General features: G+C 44.4%; 1 protein-coding gene across 1 annotated transcript; it reads left to right on the top strand.

Moving 5' to 3' along the window:
* The first annotated feature begins 257 nt into the window (after positions 1-257).
* tmem170b (transmembrane protein 170B) lies at positions 258-9,484 on the top strand. Its single transcript, XM_028400463.1, has 3 exons — positions 258-435; positions 5,418-5,588; positions 6,637-9,484. Exons 1-3 carry the CDS (start codon positions 258-260, stop codon positions 6,765-6,767), a joined length of 480 nt encoding a protein of 159 aa, XP_028256264.1. The 3' UTR covers positions 6,768-9,484.
* The last annotated feature ends 3,018 nt before the right edge of the window (positions 9,485-12,502 follow it).

Below are 12,502 nucleotides of genomic sequence, written 5' to 3'. Positions count from 1 at the left end.
TGCTGGCCCTTTAAGGGTTATGTAGCAGGACTGGCCGATGTAGGACGAGCCGACTGTGCGTCTGCCTGCCTGCGCTCCCGCTGCCATCCCCATCATGGCCTCTATACAGCCGCCACCGACACCACCGAGGATGAACCGACCAGCCAGCGGCCCTTCCCTTCCCGGAGAGGACGTCAAGCCGAAGCAGAGGCACCGGTAGAGGCGAGCCGCGCCGGGGAGAGCCGCCTTACATCCCCCATGCCACCCCGGTCTCCTCCATGCCTTCGTCTAAAGCCAAGTACAGCTATACGATAAAGAGGGGTGCAAACCCGGGCGGAGGCGGCAGCGGCGGCGGCGGCAGAAACATGACAACGAACCGGGATTATTCTGTTAATCTGTCGGTGCAGCAAGTGCTGAGCCTTTGGGTGCAAGGCACGACGCTGCAGCACTTCACAGGTATGCGGAATGAAAGGTGCCGTCTTTCTGCTGCGCTCCATCAGCAGCGCGCACACCCTCTGTGCAGAGCGCGTCCATTTTAAAGCACAATCAACCTGTTATGTGTGATTTTTCAGCTCACATGCTCACAAGCAGGCAGGAAGGGCAGAACTGCTGCCGTGTACGGGGAGGCATCGGTGCCACCTCACCCACAACCCTCCCCCATTTTTTCTCCCCTCCAGATCGAGGGATCATTTCTGCTCTTGCTGTCAGACCACAACAAGAAAAATGCCACTCCTCGCGGTGTGGACGCGTGGATGACATGAACACATCCACAGCATGCGGCTCATTAATGTTTCTGCTGAGTAAATGCGTCGTTAATAATGATCGTTCCTCCTCTCCTCACCCCTCTCTCCTCCCTGTGTATTACAGCCCAGTAATCAAGGGACAATTATAGGCAGCATCCTCTGAGCAGTGTCTGTCTGGGTTGATCTTGAAGTTAGGAGACTGAGCTAAAATTCACATTTTTCTTGATGCAATATTGAATGGCAGGGGCATATTTAGGGTCTGGATGAGCTGTAAATAAGTAGTATGAAGTGTTGCAGCTTCTAGATGTGTTTTAAGGAGGACATGGTGTCACTGGTGCCAGTGTTTGTTGGTGTTTTTAATCATTTCTTCTGCAGGCTGGTCAAACACCCCTAAAATCTCTGGCTGCCATCTGTTGTTATTACGTATTGTTATATGTATAAAAGTCTGAATGACTATAGAAACAACAGGATTAGTTTGTCGTATAAACACAAAGATTATACAAGTTGTTGAATTCCTGCCAGCAGAGAGCGGACATGCGGTCGCAGCCGTCTTGGCACAGACCCTGTCTTCTGTAGTGCAGCTGACATCCTGTGTTAAGAAACACATCAACACAGCAGAACTTAAAAAAAAAAAAAAAGAAAAAGCGGTAGTTAATGATGCTGACTCAGCAGGAAGCTTCAGCGCATGTAGAAGTGTTTTTTTTTTTGCGGAAGCTGCAGCAGAGAGCTGTGTGCTTTGCAGGGCAGGGTACACCAGGCTGCCACCTGATCCTCCTCAAACCCACAAGCAGGTGAAAAATGACCTCCTGAGACATTAGATAAGGTCAGAAGCAGAGTGAAAACACTCCAGAGGCAGTGGCTTCTATCTTTCTCAGGCCCCCGGGGGAGTTGCCTAAACAAATGAGTTTCCTGTTTATGATGCATAGCTGCATGTTTCACTTGAGCAAACCACAAAAGAACATGTTTGAATATGAGTTCACTGGAGAGTAAAGACATTTAAAGTCTTCATTTTCTGTACGGTAAAAAGCTCCCATACATTATTTAAAAAAATACATATTACACACATTGTACAAGATATATGTGTATATATATAATACACATTGTTTTTCTGATGTTATCCTGACATTTGAGGCCCATTTCAGAGAGAACTTTCACAGAGTGAATGGGTATGGCTGGCCAGGCTACCACAGACCAGCAGACATATCTCAGCCCAAGTACATTCACATGAGTCTGGGTGCTGAATCAGGTGGATCCAAATGCAGCTACATTTGTAAATTTTTAACCAAAAGTGGCCTAGAAAAGTCATCATCTGTGTGTGTAAAGTCTCAGTTGGAAACTCTTGCCGAAAATGTATAAACCGATGAAGCAAAGTGTGGAGTCTAGCTGTGGTCATGCTATGCTATATATTTACAAGCAGGGTCTGTATCATTAGACTGATGGATAACTGAGGTGCTGACATCTGCATTTTGGCAGTTTGCGGAGCATTTTAGTGTGTTTAGTGGGTGTACAGCTGACAACTTTGCTGTCTTTGTGTATCCTAATGATCAGCACCTGCAGGCACAACATTTCCTGACTAGCATGATAGCTGCACATTTGACACGGTGGAGGATACCCAGAGCTAAAATAACAGAGAATGTTGTCGTTTGTTTACTTTAAATAAGTGTTAATGTTGCTCTGTGTTCATAAATTTCAGCTTTATTAGGACATAAATATGTGACTGATGTGCTGTCACTGTCCTGCGGTGCCCTCCTAGACACCCCCCCCTCCTAATTTCAGTCAGGATCCTCTTCTCTGTGCTGATTATGTGCTGATTATGCGATAAAGTCAAAGCAGTACATGCTTGTGTCGCCTCCTATCAACTCCCCTGTCTCTCCATGTCACATATCCATCATCCTTCCTCCTGGCAGGTGAACTCTGCACAGTTCCGGCTTCAGGAAGCTGCGGCTTTGACTCCACAGCGCCCTTCGTGCTTGTATGAAAACTCTGACCTCTTATCAGGAACCAAAACCATGATCCCGTTTTTATTTATTTATTTATTTATGTATTTTTCTATGACAGGCGAGCTGTAAAGCTGTCGTGCTGACAAAGACCTCGGCCTGTACTCAGGGATTAGCAGAAATTAATGCCGTGCTCTGCCTGCGCTGTGGCCCGTGTTCCTTCGTATCTCTGATCATGACGCAGCACTTCAGCTGCACACATCCCTCGTCCCACAGGTACCGTTTCAGAGCCAGGAGCACCTCTGCTGCCGTCCCCTTGAAATTAAGTGTGCACCTCACCTTCCAGCATCTGCTAAACCACAAATAAAATGACCTGCCAAGAGTCATTTCTGTCAGCCACAGTAAATAACAAGGCGTGCACCTTCACCGAATCTCTCTGTAGTTCAGAAGTTGATCATGTTTCATCAGGCCTGTAGTTCGTCAGTAACAGACCTCCTTCTTAACGAGGCAGGTGACTGTTGACGTCCATCCACCAGTGACAGATTTTACTGACATCAGCAGGTGTCACTGAGCGCTCAGCGACGGATGCTACAGAGCAGAGGAAAAACACTCCATTACAAGTGGAGGTACCAACAACATGTACTCAAGGAGAGCAAATACTCGGATCTCCTTGCTCATTTCAGCCACCTCCAACTGATGAATGCTCCAAAATCAGAAGATTAATTTAAACTATCTTCCTATAGATTAAACAAACGAGCCCTGTTAATCTGTCAGAGTGAATCTGAAATCCTTTCACGCCTGCCTGTGAACTGTGCTCAGTGCTCCACGGGACCAGTTAATGTAATGGATATGATCAGGACTGTATCGGTAATAAATGGAAAAATGGAGGCTGTGGTGTTGCTGCACAGACATCGAAGCTTGACGTGGTTTGGGACGCCTCGTGCTACATCAGCCTCTTAAAGGACGGTGAATCCTTTTGTGTTTGCACACTTACATGTGATCTTTACTTTTAGTTTTCAGAGGCTGTGTAATGTTCTCAGGCCAAACTCATCTCAGAATAGAAGGTATCGTGTTTCTCTAGTAGTCCATGTGGGTGTTCTGTGACAAGTAACATCAACAGGAATGCCAGAACATTGTAACAATAACACTGATTATCTTGTTTGTAATAAGTTTTTGTGTTTGGTCCATTCTGCCATGTCTGTAGCTGTTGAGGGTGACGTCACTGTATGATGTGACATTAGCGCTACGTAAGCTCCTTCAACTTGTGTTCTCTAAGCTGCACTAAAGGTGACTGGATCATTGACCCTCCCATCAGTTTCTGGGTCACTGTCTTCCTGTTCTTTCTGTGTCTTATGTCCTATCACAGACCCCCTCCACACACACACACACATCCCTCCTCTCTTGCTCATAGCTGGTAGAAAGACAGCAGTGGACTCCACAGTGTGATCTAACTGTGCTTAGTCATGCGGGACAAAGAGCCATTGTGTTACCGTGCTGTCACATCTCTCTCCGCCCGACTCCGCACTTGACAAGCAGATCGATAAGTAGATGTAGACGCTCAGTCGGCCGTGGAGATGCCGAAAAAGCGTCCTCTGAGGGGATACTTCATAATGGGATTGGGTCTTGAGATGTTTACACCACACAAACAATGTCACGTTTCCTGTTTACATCCCGTCGTCCAAACAAAACAGACTCGGTCCTTTTTTTTTACGCCACATTCCTGCACATTCTTCATCATAGCTTGGTCTCTTTTCTTCTGCAGTGTTCTCATGGCCAGCTGGCTTCTTCTACTTCTTCTTCTGGCTCCCACGGTGCCTGTGGTTCACAGAAAGGCCCCTCGCTGGTGAAGTGCGATGAAGCCAGAGCTCTTTATGCAAAGCTGGCCTATGTGACACAGAGAAGCTGAGAGGAGGAAGAGGAGGAGAGGGGATATAAATGCTGTTTATTTTCAATGAAACGAGTTATTAAGGCAGCACAGTGTGGCCGCTGCAGGGTGCATGATGTGTTTTCTCACAGATAACGTTTGTGTTTGGTGGAAACTAATTAGTAGAAGATTTGTCTGCAGTTTGGGAGTCGAGCAAATTCAGCAGTTTTTTTATTACCATGGTTTCATCTTTCTAGAAGTATCTATCTGATTTGTGGATGCTCACAAAAGGCGGCTGTGGGCTGTTGTTTCAGGCGGGAATTTTCCATTTACTGTTTAATGTCTGGCTCACAGCAGCAGCTCGTTTAAAAATGTCGGTTTTATACGTCTTCACCTCGAGTCCATTACCGTGGTCGGCTGCCTCTTTGATGAGCCCTGACATGGGCTGCGGCTGCTGTAGATTGAAATCCTCCATCAATATCTCTGCATCCATGATGTGCAGCTGCAGTACAGATTGTAATGTGCACATCTGGAAAATGTGTCACACGGCAGGAGACCTTTTCATCCGAGCCATAAAATCTGTTTATTTTCTGATAAGACATTATATCTAATACTTGTCCTGCCCTTCAGGATCTATCAGTGGATCTTTGCTTAAAGGGGCACTGAGGATATTTAGCACTGTAGCATGAGGTTGTGTGAGAAATAAAATCAACCGTGTTGCACATCATGTGATATAAATCTGCACCAAAACAAGCAAATTCTTTCACAAACTTTATGCCGCTCACATGGAATAAACATATGTGAATGAATCTGAGAACATTGTCAATGAAAGTCAATCTCACAGTTGTGTGTTGTCTTAATGTCTGATCGGTGTCTCCTGTGTGTCTCCGTCAGAGATGTGGTACTGGGTGTTCCTCTGGTGTCTTTTCTCCTCCCTGTTCGTCCATGGGGCCGTGGGGCTGCTCATGTTAGTCATGCTGCAGCGCCACAAGTGGGGCCGCCTCATCACCCTGGTGCTGGTCAGCGTGGGTTTCCTGGCCTCCCTCTCTGGAGGCGTCATCACCAGTAAGTCGTGTCACTTCACATTATTTTTGGAATGACCTCACTTTTACAGCGTTTATCACTCAGCAAGCCGGAAGAAGAAGAAGAAGGAAAGAGAGCCGGGTGAAGAGACAGTGTGGTAACTGCTGTCAGCCAAAAGAGACGAGAGCTGACAGAGAGGCAGATTCAGACCGAGCTGATGCTGTGTTGCACAGGAAGCGTTCGGCCTCCTGTGGTAAAGATGAATTTTGTTATTGTTTTTCACCTCTCTCTGTGTTCAGAGGGCAATCTCAGGCTGTAGAATTAGAGCTGGATCTATCATAGTGGAGGACAGGAGCTCTTCAGGGCTCACAGGATGAATCACTAACTCTCCATCAGTGATGCAAGCCAGTCCCCCCAAAATAGAAAGACACTTTATTATTAATGTGTAGCAATCAGGGAGAGCAGACTATTGACTGCGTCTCCCTCACTGTGTACGAAAGGCCTGGCTCAGAGTCAGAGTGTTGTGGAGTGTAGAGAGCAGACGTCAGTGAAGTTTTAATAATATTGTGATATTTAAAGACTAAATCAAATATCCTGAGGGAGGAAGTGTCTTTCTTTAGGTCTATATTTGCTTAAACTTTGTAAAGTTAGCACCAAAATGCTCTCCCAGAACGTAGTTTCCAAACTGTGGTACAGAGTGAACGAGGAAACTCAAATATATTTTTCTTTTTATGCTGAAATGCTGCTACATCTCTGCTGACCTTTCACTAAATGCTGAACCACCATAATTGCCTGAAATTAAGCGGGTGTCTTTGAATGAGAAAATAACTCGCTGCTCAGTTTATCAGCTAAACTGCTGCATGAACGTTTTATGGGAAACATAAGCACCAAAACCTGCATCCTTCATGCTGTGAAGCCACCCAACCAGAATCAGACACACTGAAACACTTTGGGAAGCTGAGTGGAGACGTGAGGAGGGCTGTGTTTGTCCTCTGTGCTCTTGAATGTGAACAGACCCTCTGCATCATGGCGGCAGGCTGTGACGGATGTGTTTAACACTGCTGATGTGTGTTTTTTTTTACTCCCACAGGCGCGGCGGTGGCGGGTGTTTACCGCGTGGCAGGGAAAGGCATGGCACCACTGGAGGCTCTGGTGTTCGGCGTGGGTCAGACAACCCTCTCCGTCATCATCTCCTTCTCACGCATCCTGGCCACCCTGTGAGGAAAAGAGTGATGTGAAAAAACAGAGCAGGACGAGTGAATCGAGCCAAATAGAGACTTACAGCCGCTCGTCGTGAGCTGGCTTCTGTGGGAGGAGAGGAGTCAGGAACGCTCTGGACCTTTGGGGCTGGATGCAGGACAGAGCGTCCCCTAGTGTCGCTGTACTGTTACTGCCACAATCACACTGCAAATCAGAGGGGGGGGGGGGGCTGTCTTTGTGTCAGAGAGACAGCTAGCAGCAGACTCATCCTCAGCTTCTGGACCTGAAATCCATGTTTCTGTGTTTCCAGAGCTCCATCAGTTCTTAGTGCCAAAAGCCTTCTCTGATGCCTTCATGGCCACTGACTCCTGAAGGCTTTCTGTTGCACTCAAGGGGGGAAAAAATCTATTTTTCGATGCTTTGGCGATGATCAATGATGAGTGAAGAGGGAGAGACGACCCAACAGTGTTCATCAGCACCTTTTCCATCAGTATTACACACAGCCTCACCTCGACTCACAGATGTTCACCATCTTTACCTTTCCCTGCAGCATCTAAAGGACGAGCAAGAAGAATCTTTGCACATGTCGGCGACGCTCGTATCCTCGGAGGTGTGAAACCAGTATCAGTGCTACGTTTGCTTTGAAACATTGATTCATTGTGTGCCAACAAGAAGAGTGGATTCATAAAAGAAAAGTTCAGGCAGAGGGTTAGATGAGAAAATCAATATGTATATTATGGCAGGAGACGCTTAGCCTAGCATAAACACTGGAGACGGGGGAAATCTGCTAACCTGGCTCTTTCCAGATTTAAAAATAATCCACCGAAGCTTGCAGTTCATGACTGTACATAGTTTGTTTCAGTGTTTCTTGGCAAAAAGCAGAAACAACCCTCAAAATAGAACATGATAATTAGCCCCTGTACGTCATAACAAACCTGCTAAAAATGACAACTGACTCAGTTCCCATCGCCATAGACAGGTTGCCTGTGTACTATTTGCTCATTTGGGTCACGTTCAACATCACAAATGCGCCAGAAGACAGATGTGTCTATAGATCCTGTTATCCTAAGCTAATCGTCTGCTGTCTCCAGCTTCACATTCACAGCGTAGACCTCAGAGTGGGATCGATCTCCTCATCAAACTTTCTGCAACTTTGTAGAACTTCTATAAGCACTTTGTCAAAACAGCTTCTGCAAAATGAAGTTGTTAATGAGCCCTCAGTAGTGTGAAAGATGTATTTACATGGAAAGTGGTGGTAATAATCTGTAATCTGTAATCCTGCCTCTCCCTCACAGATAATCTGCTGCTCAGATTGCTCCGATTTGTTTTTTTTTTGGTTATTGTTCCCTGTTTTCTCTGGTTTATTAACCCATGCTCCTTAAGTTTAACTTTGCACGTTGCACTGAATTTAATCTGCCTTGTTTTAGCATAGTGTGCGATGATACTGCTCTGCAGGGTAATGATGTGGTTTTGGTTGGAAGAATGTGTTTGAAACTACTGTGCTGACTATAGAAAGTTTAATCTTTGGCCCATAATTCTTCCCAAAATTTAACCCATTGCGAGAGGTTAAAATGCCAAAGTATCACTCACATTCTAGCTTTATCCATTGATTATTCATTGATTATTTTGTTTTTTAGTTTTAGGAACATTTGCACTTTGGTGTCCTGATATGAAAAAAAAACTACATGGTTGTGCCCTTTTAGTGTGTGTGTAATTTGAGGTAAATTATGTAATTGACACAGCTCACCTTCAGTACCAGCGTAGCACACAGGAGGGCGATATTGCACTGAGATGAAGAGACAGCAGGAGCCTAAATGCCTGAAAGATGATTGTGGATTTTGCAACATTTTTGGGAAAGTCACCTGCACATTTTGCCCATTTTTTTTTTTGGAATGTTTTAGCGGAATTTTCAGGGACCAAACAAACGTGAGTCGCTGCTGATGACTCACCTGCTGTCACAGCGATGAAATCTGTGTGAAGGTGTTTTTTTTCTGTGGAGCATGTTTGTATGTGACTCATAGAAGAGCGGTGCAGTGGTATGTGTCTGTTTGTGTGGTTGTGCATGTGAGTAGGAGTTATTTTTCTTTCATTGTGGTGGTGTTGGGTCTTTAAAGTGTAAGAACAGATAGGACCTAATTGTCTTGTTGGAAATGTGTTTTGGGGGGGAAGGTATTTGCCGACAAAACTGCAAGAACCGGACTCAAGTTGTTGGATGAGTCTGTACACCCAGAGCTGTATATAGCCAGTCATGCACTGACATGAACAAATTAACCACTGGATAGTGTTTTGATGCAGTAAGTATTCACACCCAGTGCCATGATCATGAATATTGTTTTGGTTCTGTGTGTGTGTACCACAATATCTGAGGAGACACACAGATACTAATAATCCCCTTTTTAAAAAAATGCCATCGCACCGCAGCCCAGTAATCCCGTCTCTTTCACAAGCTTACGACTGAATCTGCCGTCACCCAAATGTCACATATTACCCCCGGACACATACTGTGTACCCGCTGTGATTGCATGTGCAGTGCAGCTCAGATAACGTGTGAATGGATTATAAGGACAATCCAACAAGAGACAATAAACCCAAAGTGGCACTTGTATATAATGTACAAAATGTTCTTTTGTAATTTTGTACCAGCCAAACTGCTGATATTTATATCTATTGCCTATTTATGTACAAACTGTCCTCCTGTACATACTTAACAGCTGTTGAAATAAAATCCTTTTGCAGTATAAACTGTTAAATCTGTTTTTTTTCACAGCATTGGCATCAAGCAGATAAAATCTGGAGAGTCTGGTGCCAATTCAACCTAATTCATAGAAATCAGTAATTTAATCAACCTTAAACTGACAAGAACTCTTAACTCTTAAAATATTGTAATTCATTGATTCCCCTCTGGTAAATGCAAATCCCATATTTTTACTTTATGTACAGCTCCATAAAGGGCCATGAAGAAAAATAAACAAATTACGACATTTAAATTCAGTTTACGGTATTTGACAGTGCCCTGTAATATACGTAGTGTCCACTGTGGGGCGCTGTTGGTGAAAATAGAAATGCTACTATTTTTAAAGACATGTTCAAAACATGGTTTCAAGCTAGCTGTGAAACCATGTGAAGCAAGTTTGCGGTGTCAAAGATGCTGTTTATTTAGTTTCACCGCGTAAAAGTTCGGAAACGGAAGTAGAATAGCAAAGCTAGCTAATTAGCTAAAATGGCGCAGGTAGCCGGAAGATTTGGACCAACGTCGCTCAGTCAAGGTGGGCGATGCCCGGACAAATATCGGGTCTTTGAGCTGGCCTGGCGTTTTATTTACACGGCTCTGCTTGTGGACTGTTTTATTAGCCTTAATCGCAGAAAAAGCAGCACAATGTTCTAGCTAGCTTTCAAGGATAGTTCCGCTCCTCGTTACCACCTGGATTAAAGATGTCGGGACAGGAAGGAGACCTGATTTAATGGCCGCCCTGCTGCACGCTTCCAGGTAAAACAGCTTTGTTTACATACTGTCTGTCAGGCATGATGCACAAATGTCTGTGATTAACATACATCTGTGGTGCTTCTTTGCACATTTAAAAAGTGTTGAAACAGCTCTTTTCTCACAGAACAAATAAACAGAAAAGCTCCTGTTTATCCTGTTGTGATGATGTGGCTGATTGTGCAGCATTGTCACAACATCAACTGTCAGCTGCTGTGTGTTGTGCCACAGATTACACAGTTTAGTTTATTTATTCTAAAAGAAATCACAAAATAAAAACTGTTCAGTAACAAGAACAAGAAAAGGCTGACAATAGGTGGTGTAGGTGAGACGGATGTGACGACACCTCAGATTACAGGTGGCCAATCATTAGTTTGATGTGTACTTTACTAATACTCTAAGATGTACAGTGCAGATGTGTATGTTTTTTAACCCCCAGGTGATGTCTCTCCTATTTTCAGTAGATAAGGTGTGGCCTTTTTCTTCTCATTTTCCTCTGGTGTGCAACAAAATCACCAGAAAACAGGGTGAGACAGCATCACATGGGGGTCAGGGGTCTTTGTTTCTTTTTTCCAAGCTTCACACTGACTGAAGGAAAAAGAAGCGATGTTTACACCTCAACCAAATGGAGCTGAAGCTGCACGTAGAAGCCAGTGGGTGTTTTGCTTCATCTTGTTAATTAAGTGTTTGAGACTCAAACCAGCTAGCACTGTTATTTAAACACGAATGATCTAATAAGCCACTGTACTATACACAATTAGTGGCACCGGCTGTTCTGGCCTCCAACAGAAAACTAGTCATTGCTCATCGTCTGCCTGGCAGACGGAGGTCGTCGCCGTCAAGGCTGCTACGTGCCCTCCTGCAGCAACCATTTTTAGAGCAGCTGTTTTGTCTTCCATGCAGGCGTTAGGAAGTTGGCTTGTTTTCATTTGGTGGTATGATACCTAAAAAAATAAAGCTTCCAGTATGTGGTGGCCCCGCCGCCGCCGTAAAGACAGGGGCAGCACCTGAAACATGTGAGTCATGGCTCCAACACACGTCGCTCAGGGTCAGAGCTGATTTGATGTTAGGTTGCTTTTTGGAATGAGTCTTATTTTGGGATTTTCTTTGTGCAAACCTCTGCAGACAGTTACTGTTGAGTGTGGTGTATTTATAATGCTGCTGTGAGGAGGAGGAGGAGGAGGTGGAGGTGGAGGGCCGTGAATAACTGTGATGGAATTTAATCAGTCTTCTTGTAAGCTCAAAAGGACAAAGGTCCTGAGCTGTTATCACCCTGTTTTTTGTTATTTTATTCTTTATTGGTGGAGAACAGAGGCTGAGAGTGCGGCTCTGGTTTCCACTCATCAGTGGCGATGTGGTTTTTATAACCAATCACAGAGGCAGGCTGAGCTGAGCTGATAAGAGGTCAGCGGCTCCTACGAAGGCAGGAAGTGTTTCATAAGAGTCCAGGGAATGTGGCTGTGGTATTTATGAGCTTTTGATGGATGTTTGGTAAACTGGACCGCAGAAACAATGATGTTTATGCTGCTAAGTGACCTCAAATAACACTGAATGAAGACATGAAGAGTTTTTCCAGTCAGATGCTATTTCTGTCATACGTGGTGTTTTTCAGCTTGTGTTGAGATTGAGACAAAAAAACAGCACCCCGACTATTTACCATCGTTATTTAGTCTCAATGCTTTTGTAGCCCTCAGGCTTTGATTCCTTTATTTTCACTGTGTCGTTATCAGGTACATATAAATGTCAGGAAATCTGATTCACATGCCAGTGTTCATGGATGCTGCTTCTTTGAGGAGTCTTGAGGATCACTGTCCAGTCCAGTGGCCTTTAATTGAAGAAAATAATCATGTGTCGTGCTCATGTTCTGGCAGTTTTTCCTCCAGAAGGAGGGCGGCCATGTTGCTGGTTGTGTCTGCTGAGGAATCTGTGCATACCCACTATACAGGCAGAGAGCTGTTTTGAATTGACACTACATACAGCTGCCACCAGTGGTGGAGGAAGTACTGAAGCTTGGTACTTAAGTAAGTAAGTACAAATAACCAGCAAAATATATACTTAAGTAAAGGTAGAAGTGCTACGTCAACAATCCTACTTAAGTAAAAGCCTTAAGTACTTTTAAATGTACTTAAAGTATTAAAAGTACTCATGCACTGAATACATATATTTGATTTTCATTGCAAAGGATCTGAACAGGTTAAAATAATCAAAGAAATCATCTTAAAATGAAAATGGACAATGTGTAGTTAATGTACATTTTCAGTACAGAAGCAGCTAT

The sequence above is a fragment of the Parambassis ranga genome, chromosome 2 (genome assembly GCF_900634625.1).
Source record: "Parambassis ranga chromosome 2, fParRan2.1, whole genome shotgun sequence".
Classification (NCBI taxonomy): domain Eukaryota; kingdom Metazoa; phylum Chordata; class Actinopteri; family Ambassidae; genus Parambassis; species Parambassis ranga.
Note: the sequence above shows the minus strand (reverse complement) of the source record. Positions and strands in the feature narration are given on the sequence as shown.